Here is a 20,213-nt window from a genome sequence, read left to right as displayed (position 1 = left end):
ATTGGCTATAATTAATTTGATAAGTTAAAAGTCTTAAGATTTTTTGAAATAAACAGATTAATTTATTCTTAAATAATGGATCTATAAAAAAACATAATTATTTTTGATAAAAATGGAGATAGACTATTCTAATTCTCTTGGCGACAACAAGTCTCATATTTTTTACTAATTGGAAAAATAATTAAGACACAAAAGTAACAATTTTCCTAGTCGCAAATAAGTTCATGATAAAAAATTGTAACACTACCAAATACTTCCTCACCAACACTGGGAACTATTTTAAGATTTGGGTGGAGGTCGAATCTTTTTTTCACTTTGTAATCTGTTCAGACTGGATGCCAAATCGTATGGGATAAATAAGCGAATATTTTTTGTGGCGGGTGACAATTTATACATAAAAAAAATCAAGGCCGGACCTCTCATAATATTTAAATAAAAAATTTTAAATTTCAATACCTTGAATAATATCATGTTAAGATACATTATAATATGCTTATTTTGTTGTATTCTAAGAGCTGTCATACCTAAAATACTACACCATAAACAAGTTATTTATGATATAATCCAATTACAAAATATACAATACAGATATCAAACACAATAGCTTAAAACGGTGATAGAATAGATAGTCATAGAGAAGAGATACAAGAGCTTTAATTTATAATGGGTCAAAAAATAGATATTAAAAATGTCATGCTTACAAAAATAGTACATAAAAATTTAAAGAGTCGGGGCAAACTCATAATATTTTAACTTATTCCTTTCATTTATCCATTCTTTCTTTCTCCTATCGCGCAAATTTAAAAATATGTATAACGGGTCCGGTTAGACAAAATAATAAAACGGGCCTAATAACTGGTGCGAAAATTCTTAATGGACTCAACTTTGTAGATCATGTTAAAAAAAATAACATACAATATAATATAATTCACCGAATCACTTAAGCATTTAGTTGAGAGAATAATAATTCAAAAAAAAACATATGTAAAGGAAATACAACAAAATATTTTATATAAACTATAACGCCAACTAATGGACAAAATTTTATTTTATTTTTACATTGTAAAATAACTTCCATAATATGTAAGATAAAGACAGGCAGAATTAGAAAAGAATTATATGATATAATAATTAAATAATTCAAAATGAAGAGTTATTGAGAGCATTTTTTAAGAATTCCTTATCTCTATTTTGAATATAAGAAATGCTTTCCTAATTTTTTTTTTAAATTTAAGGCTGTTTATATTTAAAGGTTCCTACCACCTTATTAAATAAAATACCGTACATCTAAATATTTTTAGATAGGAAATTAAATTCTGAGTTTAATGATATAAAATTTTTTTTGAGATATAATGAATACCAAATTTAATTTTTATTATTTTAAGAAATATTGTTCTATCTACAACCAATTTCTATTTAATAAGACCAAATTAGTTCATGTATTCGAAATCTTAAGCTCGATACTAACCGTGGGATTTCCAATGATACTCATAGCCATATTGAGTTATTATAGTTGTTGCTCACAGAGCCTATTTTAAGAACAGGAAAAAGATGAAAGTATCGTTTCATATGAATAAAAATATCATGATAAACAAAAGTAATGTTAGAGATGATAATACTTCTAAAATTCACGGTAATAGAACAAACTTTAAATTGAGCACTGAGGAGTCAAAGGCAACTTTGACACAAATAACTATAGTCATTCAATTTTTCATTTGTTAAATACCTCAGGAGATAGCATCTACATTTTACTACAATTTTATGTACAAATCTCTGAACGGTTTAAATTGCATTTTTAGGAATTATTTAGTGTTAACTAACGTTTTGTGGCAGGCTAACCATTGCCTCACTTTCTACATTTTTATGATATTCAACGATAACTTCAGGAAACTCGTGAAAAATATCTTTGTCCAGTAAATATAAAAGAAATGCAAAGTAAGTTGTTGATTGCGCTCAAATATAATAAATAATTTTAATTTGTAGACATTTTGAAATGAATTCGACTTAATAAATAAGGATGGAAAGTTTTTAAAAGCCAAAATCTTATATTAATAATGATATATATATCCATATGGAATCAAAAATATAATTTAGTAGAAAAATCGTATTTTATGCGAAAATTTTGCAATTAATAATTTCCATATACCACTTTATCTATTTATTTTTAGACCATATTTTGAAATACTTGCTTATTATTTTTTAATGATATAATTTTTAATTAATATTCTTTAATTTTGGTCATATAATTTATAATGTGTTACATTTTAATTCTATAGTATATAATAAACAATGATATATTTTAAAAATAAAATCAAAATATATATGAAGGGACAGTAAAAAAATTTACCACCCTCACAAAATTTAATTACAAACACCTCGAACCAGGTGTTATATTTGAATATCGTAAGTAGTGTTGTAATTTAGAAACAATTATAATAATCCGAAAATTAAAAATAGAGATTACTTGTTAACCTTTTATTTTATAACTTAAATAGAATTTCCCTAATATTGTAACATGCTCATAGAAAGAAAGAAAGAAAGAAAGAAAGAAAGAAAAAAAGAAAGAAAGAAAGAAAGAAAGAAAGAAAGAAAGAAAGAAAGAAAGAAAGAAAGAAAGAAAGAAAGAAAGAAAGAAAGAAAGAAAGAAAGAAAGAAAGAAAGAAAGAAAGAAAGAAAGAAAGAGAGAAAGAAAGAAAGAAAGAAAGAAAGATAGATAGATAGAAAGAAAGAAAGAAAGATAATAAATTTTTTTTAAAATACTTAAAAAAACACAAATTAGAGATAACTTCAAAAGTTAAATCTCGTCTTTTTTTTCAAATACCAGAATGAGACGCTTCCGGATTCTAGGAAAAATTAACGTCGCCTTAACTAGTTTTCGTAAATGAAACTTATAAATACTTCCTAAACCATATTCATCTAGTAGTAAGTTATTTACCAGATTTTGTCCTGTGGTTTCGGTGATTAGTCAAAAATTTTATTAAATAGCTCTAACCCATATCTGTATAACCCTAAGCATACTTCTGATGAGTTACAGGACAAACCTTATTTTGTACTAGTTTCGTAAAAAAAAAATATATATTATTATTCTATAATTGAACTTACTTCAACAATTGATCACTATAATTTAGACAATTATATCATAAATCTTGATTATTAAAGAAATACAAAGGAATAACATAAACAAGTCTACTAGACCGAACCACCTCTTACAATTATAATCAAATTCTAACCGATATCTATCCAACTATCTAATATACCTTACCAGGCCTTAGCCAATATAATCTTTCATTAAAAAAATATTATTATTATAAACTAACCCTAAACTATAACTCTTTAATTTTACCATAACCCTAAATCTCCTGTCAGGCTTTATCCTGTACCCATATCCGTTTCCGTGAAATTAAACCAAACTAATATTATTACAATCTTAAACTAAAACCCCATACCTGTAAGGCGATTAATATAGACTAGTTTTAAACTATTTCTGTCGAACCCTAATAAATATAAAACTATTAAACTAATTATACTGCATCAGTTTAACCCTAACCCTGGCTTGCCAAGTATCATCTAGTTTTGCTAAAATTAAGCAAAACATTTATTTTAGCAAATTTCGCCTATTAAAAGTCAAAAAATATATGGATTGTTTATTAAATTTAATATTACAATCATTAAAAAAATTTTTTTTTGCTCTTTTTGCTAGAAAAATTTTGGACTACTACCTTAAAACTTAATATGCTATTTATAATTAAATATAACACCAAAATAACCTTAATCTTTTATCGGTCATTGCTGACTTCTAATCTAGAAAAATTCTTTCAGCACTTGCCAAGGTTAATAATCTGGAATTCCTAAAATGGGCACATTTCCTTATTGCAAATAAATTTTAGTAGAACCTGCGGTCACTTGACAAAAAATATTATTTCTTCATAAAAGTCTGAAACATAAATATATGATAAAAAACTGCCAAATCTTTTACAATAGTTCCTGTTTAGACCCTTTACCTTCAGAGTTGATAATTTGTTTCTTTTAAAAATCGGTTCTGGAGAAAATTTTTGCTGGTATATCAACGGTAGATTCAGGCTCGCGAGCGTCTCACGACTGAAATATTCTGATATCCTACCTATATAAGAATAGTGGTTACACGACAAATCAATTTTCCTGATAGTCTTTAAAATTAAAATAATTAATATAGATAAACTTATATCCCTCATTTAAATGTTGCAACTGATTGCGTATATAAGATAAAAATTGTACTTAATATTCCTTACCAAATTATAACACAGCAGGAATTATAGTGATAAATATTTTTAGCAAGAACATGAATCGTCTTTGGTTCGAAGGCCTATGGAGATTTTTGATCCACATTTCTTATACATTAATACGTATTAGCTATTCTTGATTTGGTATCCAATTATGAAAAGAAGCTTTCAGCTGACAAATCTGAGTAATTACTACCATTTTACAAAACTTATCCCTTGATTAACTTAACATTTAATGGGATTGAAATTTGATCAATGCAAATCTATGGTATTATATTCTTGCAGATTTGGGTTAATGCAGGCTAAAAAAACTTCAGAGAAAGTTAAATGTTTAGATCTATTTGCCGCACCAAAAGCGGAATTGAGATTGCTCCTATCTTATTGGCAGTTGCTTTCCTTGGATAAACAATTCATTAAAACTTTTATATTCTTTTTATGATATGTATTCTATATAATGCCCCCCTGGCCAATAATTTTGCTGATTTTTGTTGGAAATATATAGGTTGCAGAAGATCAAGAAATTTTTGAATAACTAAAATTTTTATAATAAAATGTAAAAAAATATTTTTAATTATAATTTTCAAGGGCAAATTTCAAATAGCATAAATCCTTAAAAATAATATTTAAATTTATATATATTATTATTTTTTCCAATATATTTATTGCACATTATAATAATTGGTGGGGTTGGGTATGTGAAGTCAGTATCATAGAGTTATCATCAACCTGGAAGCGATAAATGATATGGATACGAGATCAAACGGCTAAAGAGACTCAAGATGTGTTCTTTCTTTCTTTCTTTCTTTCTTTCTTTCTTTCTTTCTTTCTTTCTTTCTTTCTTTCTTTCTTTCTTTCTTTCTTTCTTTCTTTCTTTCTTTCTTTCTTTCTTTCTTTCTTTCTTTCTTTCTTTCTTTCTTTCTTTCTTTCTTTCTTTCTTTCTTTCTTTCTTTCTTTCTTTCTTTCTTTCTTTCTTGCTTTCTTTCTTTAGTTCTGTTCTTTCTGAGGTGCCCGGTTAATTATTCCATATCCATTTTTTAAAAACGGCCACCACAATATTTTATTAGGAAAATTATTATTCAACCCTTAAGATTTTGCTCATAGTTGCCACAAAAATTTGAACACCTATCAACAAAATCTCGAGGATGACGTAAATATATTTCTGGCTAAAATATTAAGTTAGCGGTTATAAAAGATCGGCTCAATTCGAGCCATTTTAGAACACTAATTACATTTGATATATTGCCATATGACAAATGCCAGTCATTGTTTTTATGGCCTTTGGTAATACTTTGAGTCTAAGTTAAATATTGTGAATAAATAAATAAATATATCTATATTTATTAAATATAATATTTATTTAATTCGCACATTTAAACTTAATTACAAATATTAGTTAAAATTAAAAAATAACGAATTAAGTTAATTTACATTTAATATTTTGAATTTATAAATTTTTATACTAAAATTCTCACACTATAATTCAATAATTACTCATATGATTGAATTGAAGACGGTTTCTGGTTTTTTCATAACTAATTTCGAAATAGTAGGATATTGTTACATTTCACTAGTTTTAACAGTTCTGGGGATGGTAGGAAATATTCTAATGTACCTGAGCTTCAACAATTCAAGGAAGAAAAGTGGTGGGAAAAAACAAAATATTGAATCTAGTCAAATAACTACTTTGACTCATAGTATATATAATATTAAAAAAACAGTCATTGAGGATATCGAAAAGGGTGAAATAAAGAAGGACTTTTGTAAAAAAGATAAAGAAGGTATGAAGATTGAAGAAAGATTTTTATCGCCTAGAAGAAATCAAAAATCCAATGCTAACAAATTAGAATCATGTAAAAAAATGCACTCTATCAATTTGAATATTTCGCATGTAGTATCCAAGATTCATTCTATTGCCCGGAAGATAGTTAGCAGAAACAAAGGTCTGGCCACCGTCACCACTTTTTACGCCGAGTGTCTGTCTGTTAATAATTTTATATTTTGTTTGACGCTCACCCCATGGCCTTTGTTATATTATTGGGGAACCTATAATCAATCTCTGTTTTGGAGATCCAAATATTATAATTTATTCATGAGTAACATAGAGTTCCCTCTAAGAAATATTTGTTCAAAAATATCAACAGGAATAACATTAGCCATGACAGTGGACAGATTCATAGCTCTGAAGATGCCTTTAAGATATAAATCGCTATCTACACTGAAGAATAGCAAAATAGGTATGATAATCATAACTCTAGCTTCGGTTATGATAGAAAGTAGAACAACAAATTGGTTCCGCACGGTTTATGTCCATTTCATCGTCATGAAGAATTACTTGTACTACAACCCATTGTCGGATAAATATATCGAACGTTGGCTTTCTCTAAATAATTCTAATATTTCAAATATTCAACCTAATTTAATTCAGAGTAATTCTTCGATTCTACTAAAATCAAGTATCCAATATATCAATGTTTACAGTGGGTACTTCTTGGAACCTGTTACCCAGACCAAATTACTTCATATACTCGAAATCATATGCGAGATACTAGCCGTGGGAGTTCCAATGCTAATCATAGCCGTATTGAGTTATTTCATAATCGTTGCTCTCAGATCCTATTTTAAGAACAGGAAAAAGATGAAAGAATTGTTTCATAACAATAAAAATATCAATATAAACAATAGTAATGTCAGAGATGATAATACTTCTAAAATTAACGGTAATAGAACAAACCTTAAATTGAGCGCCGAGGAATCGAAGGCAACCATGACTCAAATAACTATAGTCATTCAATTTTTCATTTGTGAAATACCTCAGGCGATAACATCTACATTTTACTATAATTTTATGTGCGAATCGCTGAACGATTTGAATTGCAACTTTAGGAATTATTTAGTGTTAACTAACATTCTAATGCTGGCTAACCATTGCCTCACTTTCTACATTTTTATGATATTCAACGATAACTTCAGGAAACTCGTGAAAAATATCTTTTTGCCTAGTTAATATTGCAAACTATTGTTAAATGCGCTAAAATATTATGAATAATTTTAAGTTGTAGTCATTTTGAAGACTTAATAAAAAGGGAGGAAAAGTTTTTAAAAGCCAAAATTTAATATTAATAATGATATCCATGGAATCAAATATTTAATTTAACAGAAAAATAGTATTTTATGCGAAAATTATGAAACTAATAATTCCCATAAGAGAAGAGAAGAGAAATTTTTAGACCATATTTAGAAAATACTCACTTATTATTTTTTGAACATCCTTTTGATAGTTTCAAATTATTCTTTAATTTTGATAATATAATTTATAACGTGTTACATTTTAATTCTATAGCATATAATAAACAATGATATATATATTTTTTTTTTAAAAATCACAATGTATTATGTAGGGACAGTTTGTTCCTAAAATCTTCTTTTTTTAAAAATATTTACCATTCTCACAAAATTTAATTACAAACACCCTCGAACCAGGGAATTCTTATTCCTTAGGCAGACATACAAATAAAAATTTTCAAATTTAATTATTGTTCCTTTTTTCTAACACAGTTAAAATTTTCTTAATTTTAGTTATTATCAATTTATTTTATATACCTATATGTATTGCTTTAACATAATAAAAATCGAAAATTTATGGTTTTTTATATTTTATTTTTCATTATAATTATTTCTTGAATATCAATTATTATATTTATCCGAGCTATTAAACCATATAATTTTAAAATATATCAAAAAAAATACCTATACTTAAATTCTGATCTACCAATGCAAATGTATTTTTTTAATAGATACATTAAAAAAAGATATAATTTCTATACAATTTTTTATTTCATTTATTATTAAATTATCCACATATACTGTAATTATTTTTAAGGAAATATCCCCTTTTTTAACATTTTATTAAAATATTTATTCATATATTAAGTAGTAGTGTTGTATTTTAGAAACAATTATAGTAATCCGAAAATTAAGAGATTATTATTTTATTTCTTAAATAGAATTTCCCTAATATTGTAAAATTGTCATAGAAAGAAAGAAAGAAAGAAAGAAAGAAAGAAAGAAAGAAAGAAAGAAAGAAAGAAAGAAAAAAGGAAAGAAAGAAAATAAATTTTTTTTAAATACTTAAAATAACTTCAAAAATTAAATCTCGTCTTTTTTTATATATAGCAGAATAAGAGCTTCCGGATTCTAGGGAAAATTTTATGTCGTATTAACTAGTTTTTGTAAAAGAAACTTATTATAAATACTTCCATATAGATCTAGCTGCAGATACAACGTATAAGATATATAGTCTTAAAATATATCTAAATACAGATACAATTTTTATTATACTTAGGTAAGGTTATGCGTAATGTCTAATTTATAATTCTCTTGTTATAATTTAAATCTTGAAATGAGCCAAAAGAATTATCGATATATATATATAAAATATATAATTAAATGATATATGATAATTTTTTACATCTTATTACATAACAAAATATTTAATTAAATATTTATAAATAATCATAGTTAGATTTCAGTATACATTTTTCAAAAATTTTTATTATTAAAACATTCCATTATCAATAAAGGCGGTTGTTTAGACACATTAAAAGTTCTACCAGGGTAGATGAAGGCATTGTTGTGTTATACTTTCATGAATATATATAATGATAATCTTTACCAAAATCGCAACACTCATTTAAAAAAAAAGATTATTTAAAATTTAATGAGTGTCAAATATTTATCAATTTACAATTACTTGTAGACTTTGAAAGTTCATCAATTTCTGTATTAATTGGTTTAATTTTTTTAATAGAGGTTTTCTTCCTTTTTTATTTTATTTAAATCTAATCAAGTTTGAAATAAAAATGAATTTTATAATAGGCTTTACAAAGGTCTTAGAAATTAAATATTTGAACCAGCTGATGCTGAGTTGATTATTTTTTTGTATCTATGATATTGATGTGTGTATATAAAAATTTAAATTTAAATTAATGTAAATATTTAATATTTGACGTCATCTATCGTGTAAAAAAAAATTTGCCTGGATTGTTTTTGTAATGAAATAAATTCGGATATAATATTAAATTTGAAAAGCAAATAAATTATATCAAGAATATCTAAAATGTATCTAATAATAGATACAGATATTTTTAAAATTATATTCTATAGTAGAGAAACTTTTTAAAGGTGTAATTAAGATACAAATACCACATTTCTTCTTCTAGATAATTAAAAATATTACACCAAAAAAAATAGAAAATTTTTTAACTAACCTACCTTTTAAATAATATATTGGTCACTTACAAGATGACAATAAAAGCTCAAAAATTAGTTAAAATAGGCACTTTACCATTAGCAACATAATTTTTTTTTTCATTTTTTATGTGCAAGTAATTTGATAACTTTAAGTGACACAAAAGAACAACAATTAAATACAAAAATAATTTATAAACTAAATTTAAAAAAAGACATTAATTAATTATAAATAACATTAAGCAGAGCATATATTATTTTCTTGGTGAAATTTTTAATAACTACTGATTAAATGAATTAAAATGATTAATAATTAATCTTAAAGGATATTCAATGTCATAATACATATTTTTGATATTTTTGATGTTATATAACTGTATTTTTTTATGGATGGAACTTTATATCGACTAATATGCAATTTTGCAGTCATCTCCTGTAAATCATATCTTAGATTCTTTCCGCGTATCAAAAAATTTTTAAAAAAATGTCTGATAATTGGAAACCATTTAAAAAGATCAATATGTAAATGCTATTTGTTCAGTTGGTTTAACAATATCTCTGATTACAATTTTTAAACATTAGATCACTCCTCAGAGTTATGATCGGGTTAGCTTCACCCTGAACTCACAGTTAGCCCGAATTCGGGGCGAAGAATAAATACAAGCCATTTACCTTTGTATCTATATAATTTTCTTTTTTAATATAACGTAACAAGCTATTTGGCTATTTTTTTTACAATTAATTAAATCTTCTAAAAAATTTCAGAATCATAATAATTGATTAAACATTCAAAAAAAATATTTTTTTTGTTAATTTAAATAATAAAAATTAAAAACTTTAAATAGTGGATCTAGTTAGAATTATATTTTTTTACTTTTATAATTAAAGAATCTTAGAAAATTTTTTTAAATAAAAGTAATTAAACTAAAATATCTAATAAATAATTTTTATACCATTCCAACAATTATTTTTAATTAATAAATATTCTCAATTCATATTAAAAAAATGAAAATCCACTGAAAGATGATTAGAAACACATACTGTTAAAACTTTTTCTATTAATATTATATTAAAACATTACATTAGCTAACTTTGTTATTGAATATTGATAACTGTCATTAATAATTTATTTATAATTATTTTGGAAATGGTCATCCATTATACAAATAATTTTATAATTTGCTTTATAATTTACTTCCTGTTAAAATATTATCCATTATGGAAATAACGATACATTTCTATAATCAATCTTTATAAAACCAATATTCTATTTTGTTAAGCACAATATCAATTATAATAAATATCAGATACCAGTAGAGATACCATTTCCAGGGCCCGGCCCGAATTTTTTTTTCAAAAATTATTTTCGGCCCGGCTCGGTTTTTTAAAGAAAAAAAAGCCCGGCCCGGACTTTTTTGATTTTTATAGCTAATAATGCCGATTTCAAATATTTGGTTTTAAAATATAGTGCCAGGCCCGAATATTTTTTTAAAAAAATTTCAGACCCGGTCAGGGTATATTTAAAAAATCTAAAATACGGTCCAGCCCGTGTACCCGGGCTGGGCTTAGGGTCTGCAGGTCTCTGACAAATAATATTAAATAATTATAATTATATATATATATAAATAGTAGTGTTGTTATACTTTTGAAACATAACTAGTTACAGTATCTAGTTCATTGGTAAAAATATAACTAGATACAGTTACTAGTTACATTATAAGTTACTTTCTGGTTCTTATAAATTTTAAAATGGTCTATTAATTCTAAACATAGGTTTCAGGTTATTTAAGAATTAATAATTATTTCACTCAAATATTTGCAAATATGATATTTATATATTACAGTTGTTGCAAATATTTATTTTAAATATGTTGCAAATAATATATATTTTAATGTTAATTCAAATAGAACTGTATAATATTGGAGTTTTTTTGTCAAGAAAATTATGATAATAAGAATAATAAGGGAAGGGTATTTAGATAATTTATTTTTTATTTAATTATATATGCATTACTTTAGATCATAGAATTTACCTATTTTTTTAGAAGGCAAAAAAATCCTGAACAAGAGGACCATGATAAAAATACCCTAGATAATTCTCCAATTTCCAAAATTTAGCCCTATAGAATTAAGGTTATTTGATTAATCTTTTGTTGAAGAAATATTTGTATACTGTAAAATAATAATAATGACATTGTAATATTTATTTGCGCTGAAAATTAGGCTTAACCACTGGAACAAGGTTTTATTTGATTTATTGAAACTGAAAGGAAATATTGAGTCTTCGGACCATAAATTCAAAGGAATTAAATTTGTGATTGGCTAAATTGTGTGGGTGCGAATTTATAATTAAAAGAAGTATAAATGGGAAAAGGGTATTATAGTGGACAATTAAATTCAAAGTTAAGCATAAACGGAAACCGGGGTTGAAGTGATCCGTCATCCAACTCAAATAAATTTTTTTTAAAAATGTGAATTCAACATTATACAATGAAGCATATAAGGTCGTATCCTGTTTAATAAATATAATTAAAACCAAGTTTTTGTGAAAAGACACATTGATATATATATAAGTCAGGATGTTCGTATTATATTTCTATCAATATATATCTAAGCAAAAAAAAAGGAATTATTAAAATCGAACAAAGTAGAATTCATCGCTTTATCGACGAATTTAAACAGGCAAAAGTACAGATTTAATAAAAATCTTTGTATACTTTGTAAATTTATAGAAGATTAATAAAGATTAGGACATACCATAAATATTAAATATTTGGCAGTGTTACAATTTTTTTATCATGAACTTATTCGCGGACTAGGAAAATTGTTACTTTTGTGTCAGTTAATGAAAAAAATGACACATGTTGTCGCCATGAGAATTAGGATATTCTATCTCCATTTTTTTCAAATATAATTTTTTTTGATAGATTATTTAAGAATAAATGAATTATTTATACATCAAAAAATCTTAGAATTTTTATTTATAAATTAATTATAACCAGTATAAGATTATTCTATCTCCCTATTTCTTCTTATTGTTACAATTTATATTACTCCATTTACAAAAAATATTTAACCATTTAGCAATTGATATTACTAACCCCAAAATTTTTTTTTTATAAAAATAAACATTTTTTATCATTATTTAAAGAAACATTCCATTAAAAATATTATATTAAATTTGTAAAATAAAATTTTATTTCGATGTAAAAATATAATATATTTCTTTAATAAAAAATGCGGGTATGGTCGTGCAAATGGTACTTCTGCAAGTCTTATCATTATAATAAAATAAAAAAAATTATATATTTCTATTGTCATTTTAATGAAATAAATTTAAAATAAATATATGTGATTTACAATTAAGGGTTTGTTGATCGATTGATTTTTATTTAACTTAAATTGTTATTATAGCCTTTAACTATGTATTTCGTTTAAATTGTTTTTTTTATAATACATATATATATATATATACCTTATTTATATTTATTTTTAGTATCATTTTAGTTTTAGAATAAAATTTATTATAAATCAAAATCTCCACCGTTTTCTATCACCACTGTTATCACCTATATAACATCTCGGCCCCGGAATGATAACTCACAATGATATATAAAAAAATCTCATATATATTGTGCATATGCCGATAAATGACACACACAAAATTATGACACTGAAATGTACCAAATGATGATCAAATAGATGATTCAACTGGGAAGGAGAATTACTAAACTTAATATCAAACTAGACGAATCTATCATGGATAATGGAGTTGTTATAAATGGAAATGATTATTAAAATTGGGTATATGAACTTACAAGAACCAATATGATAGTTAGACAATAGGTTATGGATTCTATAGAGTAAAACCAATGACGATTTACAAAATATTCTAAATCCAAGTAAAATAAAGAAGAAGTTATTAAAGAGTTGTATAAAATAACTTAATAAATTAAATATAAATCAGTCATAATGAACATATATGAATAGTTAGATAACCTTAGAAAATATTTACTTAATAATGAATTAACAGTTAAATTTCTTGATGACCTACTCATTGATATTTTTCGCATTTTTGATTTCTGGGATTATGACCAAATTAACTGAATTACCTAAAGATAAATTCTTAGCTATAATTAAAAAATATTATGTAGATAGGCCATATTTAATTCAAATCCCGGATCATTATAGATTTCATATTGACAAAATTCAGTCTAAAAAAAATTATAATACTAGTGACATAGGTTATTATAATAATAATAGAAATAATAATTATAACAAAAGAAATTATAACGATTATAAACCTAATGAGCATTTTAAAAACAACTATGGACGAAACTTTGTTAAAAGATATGATATTAATTGTTATAAAAATTGCAATAATAATAATTTTAGATATTATTAAAATTGTAAAAGTAGAGACTACAGAAATTATAAAACTAATAACTTTGGAGGTCATAACTGTCAATCCCATGATAAGAAAAATGTTCGTAATAAAAATTTTAATAAATCTAATAATGAGAATTATTATAAAAATAGAAAATTAGACAATAAATATGATAAAGAAACACATTATAATAAAAGAAATTATCATTGTAATTGTAAATCTCTTAGTAATAAAAAATTGAAAAATATTGAATTAGAACCAAATATTCACAATGAAAGAGATTCTTTAAAAGAGATAAATTATATAATAAAATTTGAAATATTTGTGATTATAGAAAATAAGGAAAATAAACATTAAAGAAAACAATGAAACAAAGATTAAGAAAATAATAAAATTAATAAAACTCTTATAAGTAACACTAAATGCGATAAAATTTGAAGACAATTTAAAGTATCATTAAGAGAAGATATAAAAACTAAACGTCTTCATTCTAGAATAATCCTCAAGGATATGATGAAGAGATCTTTTTCTAAAAATTTAAGGCTTAAAAAATTATTTTTTACTAAAAGCAATCTTATGAATAATTATTATTTCAAAATAATTTTTAAATTAAAAAATAAGCGCATTAAGTATAAATTTCTGAAGAGAGAGATGGATGTACAGATCTTTTATTAAAAAAAAATACATAATAATTGATTTTTTTTTTTAAAAAAACGCGTAATTAAAAATAAATATAAAATGATATATTATAAAAAAAGCGGAATTAAAAATAAATGATATATTATGAAATCTATTATATAAAACGCAAAATTGAGAAATGTAAAACGCTATTATCTTAAACGCAAAATATATATAATATAAAAAAATATAAAACGCGATCAATTATTTATTTTATTTCTATTCAATATTTGATAAATTTATTCAATTATTCTTAATCAAATTCGTTATTCGTTAAATTAATTCTATTTCTTTTACTCGACGAATCTTATTCTATAACGACGTTATTCAATAATATCTACATTCTAAAATCATTCAAAATCTTCATATAATAACAAATAATGATAATAACAATTTTAAATAATTGATAATGATAAACACTGATAAATGAAGCTTATGATTTAAATAATCCAACGATTGAGACGACATATGCAACAACTTGACAATCAAATTGATAAATCATTTGGACGACAAGCTTGCTATGACAGCTCAGATGGATTGTGGCAATGCTTTTTAGAAGAAGGGGAATGTTGATCGATTGATTTTTATTTAACTTAAATTGTTATTATAGCCTTTAACTATGTATTTCGTTTAAATTGTTTTTTTATAATACATATATATATGTTATTTTATATTTATTTTGAGTATCATTTTAGTTTTAGAAAAAAAATTATTATAAATTAAAATCTCCACCGTTATCTTTCACCACTGTTATCACATATATAACAGGGTTATTAAATTATATTTTCATATTATGAAAAGTAATTATTATTACAACAATCTTTTTACTTGTAAATTATTATACAGAGAAAAAAAAATAGAAATTATTAGTAATAAAAATCTTTTCTTATTATATTAACTCTTCATTTGGAATTACTAATTATTATATGATAGAATTCTTTATTAAAATTCTGCTATCTCCTTTATCTTACATTTTGTAGAAGCTATTTTTATAATATAAAAATAAAATAAAATTTTGTCCGTTAGTTGGCGTTATAGTTTATAAACAATACTTTGTTGTATTTCCATAACATGTTTTTTTGAATTATTATTCTGTTAATATGTAGTGATTAGGTGTTAATTATATTATAATGCATGTATTTTCTTAATATTTATAATAGTGATAAGCAATGAATCCCTTAAGAATTTTCGCACCAGTTATTAGGCCCGTTTTATTTTTTAACTACCGCGACCCTTTATACACTTAATTTTTTAATTTGTCCGGTCAGGGAAAGAAAGAAGTCTAAATATTATGAGTTTGCACAGACTATTTAAATTGTGTACTATTTTTGTGGGCAACACATTTTTAATATCCATTTTTCCCCATCGTAAATTAAGGCTCTTAGATCTCTTCTCTATGACCATCTATTCTACCCACCGTTTTAAGCTATCGTGTTTGATATCTTATTGTATATTTGTAACGGGATCATGTCATAAATAACTTGTTTAAGGTGTGATATTTTAGATAAGACAACTCTTAGAATACATCAAAATAAGCATATTATAATTAATCTTCAAATGTTATTAATCAAGAATATTGAAATTTAAAAAAATATTTATATAAATATTATGACAAGTTTACGAGGTCCGGTCTTGATTTTTTTTTATGTATAAATTGTCACCCGGCCCAAAAAATATTTTATATACGAATATTTTTTGCCCGGCCCCGCCCTTTATATTTTTTTAAAAATATACCGTGCTGGTTTTTCGCATGTTCCTGGAGAGTTAAATTTTATAGCAATTTTATAGTAAATATTATTTATAATCAATTAATCTAGAGAAAGAAAAAGAAATAAAAATCTGGATTCAAATTTCAAATTTTTTTTTTTTTATGTTTTACAATAGTTTTAATTTAATGTTCGCTTATTTATCCCATATGCTTTGCCATCAAAGTCTCAACAGGGCATAAAAGTGGGAAAAAAAAGATTCGACTTCCACCCAAATCTTAAATAGTTCCCAGACCGTATAAGTGAGGTAGGAAGCCCGGGTCGGAAGCTCGGGTCGGAAGGTCGGGTTATTATTGGGTAATCGCAATTGTATTTTCTGTAGATTACAAATAAAATTATCATATTTAAATACAAAACAGAACAATTTTTTTTTTCATAAAAAAACCTATTTTGGAGTCACTAGAAAACCTTTTAGAGTTCACACAAATTGAGCGTTTCAAAAGCTAATAGGTAGTGTTGTTAAACGGCTAACTCAAATAAAAACATTATGCAAGCCTTAAGATTTTTCTCAGGTGGCAGCACAAAGGTTTGAACATTTATTAACGAAATCTTGTTGGCTTAGACAATATTTTGCTGGCTAAAATATTGAATTAGTTGTTTTTAAAAATCGGCTTAAATGGAGCGTTTAATAACACTACCAATAGGTCGAATTCAATTGGCGCTAGAAGCCATTTTAAAAAAAGCGAAATAGTTACTTTACAAAAAAAAAACATTTCTTTTAGTTATAAAAATTTGAATCGAAGATACTAATTTTTTTAAAAAAGCAACCTCAATTTAGACAAGGGATGCGTTAAGTTTTTTTTAATTAAAAAAATTGGGTATAAAAAACTCTTATAAGCGATTTATTCAAGCGGTGCGGTATTTGACGCTATAGAAATCACAGCTGATTCTTTGTAGCTATCGCTCTATATTTATATATTACACTCATTTAAATTCTTGATTTTGAAAATCGCAGCCTTAAATACCGACACCTTGAACAAAACGCGTTACAAACTTCTTTCTTATTTATTATATTTTATTGCGCGCTTGTAATTACCTTTTTAAATCTTCCAATCTATACTTTGCATACTGTGATAAACAGACGTGATGAACACGCAGACATTTGATGAACACCTATCGTAATTAGATATTTATTGGCATTCCAGATGAATTTCTTATGTTTTGTTCATACACATTATTTGAATTCTAATAAGATGCTTAAAATCCATTCTGTGAGGGAACTCTGGAGAAGACATTTTACGAATCGATGAAGTGCAGATGACTTTTTTTTTTATTACTAAGCTACAATTTTTCGATGAAAATCCAAATTTATTGTATTTTTACAATCTAATCTTTTCGTTTACCCAAAATTATTCATAATTCTCTATCCCTTTTTTACATTCAATTTTTCTTTTCGAAATTTTTTTATTACTTATCTTTCTTAAACCAATATTACAACTCTTGTAAATCATACCTGAATTATAACTTAAAACCAATCTTTTTTTATTTCTCATGAATTAATCATAAAAAAACGATTTAAAGTTAAGACTGATCATCTTGTGGGATGAGGCTGCCTATGAAACCAAAGTAATTAACCTTGTGAATCGCGATGGCTAGTCTTTGTCTTAAGAAGAAACCTTCGCGAGGTTCATCCGTAAGTTTGCAGATGTGCGAGCCAAATTCCTTGAAAAAAGATAATGCACGATTCCCAAAGGTAATTAAAGTAGTGAAAATTGTGGGAATAAATAAATAGATGTTTCAGAATATTTTGCTATTTTAAGAGACTCCTTTTTCTTCAGAATGTTGAGAGTTTGATTGGATGCAAGGGGATTAATGCAAGAGTAATCCCAGACCAGGAATTGACCGCGCTTCCGGCGAATTTGAGAAACCCATAAGGACGTTTCTATCGAAACAAAAGGGCAGAAGGTTCAAGAGTGAAAGGAATTTGAGCAGATCTCAAGGCCCTAAGGATGATCGAATTGCATAGATTATGTCTAATGATACGACCGTGCACAAACGACAATAGAGGCTGTGCTTCCATTAACCAGGCCAGAATTGCAACCTGAACAGATGTGAGGTTGGGTTATTAGACAATTTAATACCAATGGCGTGAGGTAGCTCATTTTGGTTTAGTTGTAATTGTAAAATAACTGAGGGAATGGCTTCAAGGAAATCATGGCCAAAACCATTGAGCAGCGAGAAGAATAAAAGACGGTAAGATTGCATTCTGGAATGGAGTGATTCAACGCAGTTTGCAATAATAGGCCCGTCCCAGTCCTTCTGCTTATAAGTTTCTGGTAAAGGGTGATCAGCAATAATTTGTGATTTCAACTCGATAATGGCACCATTATATGAAGGGTCAGTCAGTGTTATCAAATAGGAATTTACTATATTTTTTGTTAAAAGCCAAATGAATATGAAGGCGGTTAAGGCAAGATAGGAAGTAGATCTAATACCGAGTCCACACATCTTGGTGGGTAAAGAGGCTTGTGTTCAGGAAATTTTATCGAATTTGAGGTTTAAAATACTTTCGATTAGGGCTTTAATTCCATTTTCATAAACACCAAGAGGTATTAGATATTTAAAAATGGGAGTTGATCGAAGCACATGTTAAATACGAGGAAATTGAAATATTTTTGAAGAGGAAAAAGGCTTTATGGGAGGGGAGAAGTTAAAGAAATAAATTCAGATTTCTCAAGGTTGATGGAGAGCCCAATAGCATTTCCAGCCTCCGTGATTAAATTCACTGCTTTTTTTACCTCTTCATTGGAAACAAGGATACCATCATCAATGTACCAAGCAAGCTAGGATAATGAGTACTTCAAGTTAATAGATTTAACTATGTCGTTGATGCCTAAACAGAAAAATAAAGGGCCTAGAGGGACTTCCTGTTGTATACCCTCAATGGATAGAATTTTATAAGTATCTAAATGCAGGGTGGAAGAAAGTTGGTAACAAGAATAAAAATTTTTTGTGTAACTAGGGAAAAGAGTATAAGAAGAACTAGGAAAGAATTCCAAGAAAGTTTATTATAAGCATTGGAGAAGTCAATTTTGACTAAAGATTTATTGATTGGCTGATTTTCTAAGTGTAATCTCGTTAAATGAACAACCGCTTCACAGCCACCAGGGATCCCAACATCAAGCTGGAAGGGGCTTAGGAGGCATGAGGCTTATGCTTCATTCGAAAAGATATCATCTTGGCAACTAAGCGAAGAAAGATAGAACCATTAACAATCGGTATGATATCATAATTGGGCTTTGAAGTGCTATTAGCCTAGCACCAAAGAAAATTGGAGAAACAAAGCTTGATACATCACTTTTAAAATTTGATTGCAAAAGTTCGTAATTTTAGAAAGAATGGGAGTTTGTAAGCATATTGAGGGGGAAGTAATGTCTTGGAGAAATATAGGGCGAATGCCAACAAGATCATGGGCAGAATCTCGGTGAAAGGAGCTTTCCTCACTTCTTTAGAAGTAAATAGTGAAGCACATGCTGAGTGAGGTTGTGGGTAATTGGGATAATGATAGCCGTTGGATGTTGACAGAGCTTTATATAAGCATCATTGGATGGCTCAGAAAGAGAGTCATGTGTGGAAACAATTTGAGAGCCCCTTTAATATTAAGATTGTCAATCTTCTTCCATATCAGATTGGCCTTCATCTCAATCAATGAGTGTTTTATTTTATTTTTGAAAGGCAATGGCATTCTGTATTCATGGAGATGAGGGGCATCAATCGAAGCAGCATCATTAATTTTCTGGATAAGATATTTAAGTGAAGTTTTGTCAGGCACCCTGAAGTTATTATAACCATAGAAAAGGAATTTTAATTATTCATTCTAATTGCTAGTTTAGTAGTAGTGATAGACAATCAGCGAAAAATTTAGCCACAAGCAAT

At 26.1% G+C, this 20,213-nt stretch overlaps 1 protein-coding gene across 1 annotated transcript; it reads left to right on the top strand.

Annotated features, from left to right (window-relative positions):
* Positions 1 to 5,746: 5,746 nt before the first annotated feature.
* On the top strand, positions 5,747 to 7,336 carry LOC135928349 (uncharacterized). Its single transcript, XM_065464796.1, has one exon. The coding sequence runs from the start codon at positions 5,755 to 5,757 to the stop codon at positions 7,261 to 7,263; it is 1,509 nt and encodes a 502-aa protein (XP_065320868.1). The 5' UTR covers positions 5,747 to 5,754; the 3' UTR covers positions 7,264 to 7,336.
* The last annotated feature ends 12,877 nt before the right edge of the window (positions 7,337 to 20,213 follow it).

This window comes from Gordionus sp. m RMFG-2023, chromosome 4, assembly GCF_954871325.1.
Source record: "Gordionus sp. m RMFG-2023 chromosome 4, tfGorSpeb1-WG-v2, whole genome shotgun sequence".
Classification (NCBI taxonomy): domain Eukaryota; kingdom Metazoa; phylum Nematomorpha; class Gordioida; order Chordodea; family Parachordodidae; genus Gordionus; species Gordionus sp. m RMFG-2023.
The sequence above is the reverse complement of the archived record's forward strand: the minus strand, read 5'-3'. Positions and strand labels throughout refer to the sequence as shown.

Excerpts from the sequence above, each read along its gene's own strand:
- LOC135928349 (XM_065464796.1), top strand. The coding sequence starts at position 5,755 with ATGATTGAATTGAAGACGGTTTCTGGTTTTTTCATAACTAATTTCGAA.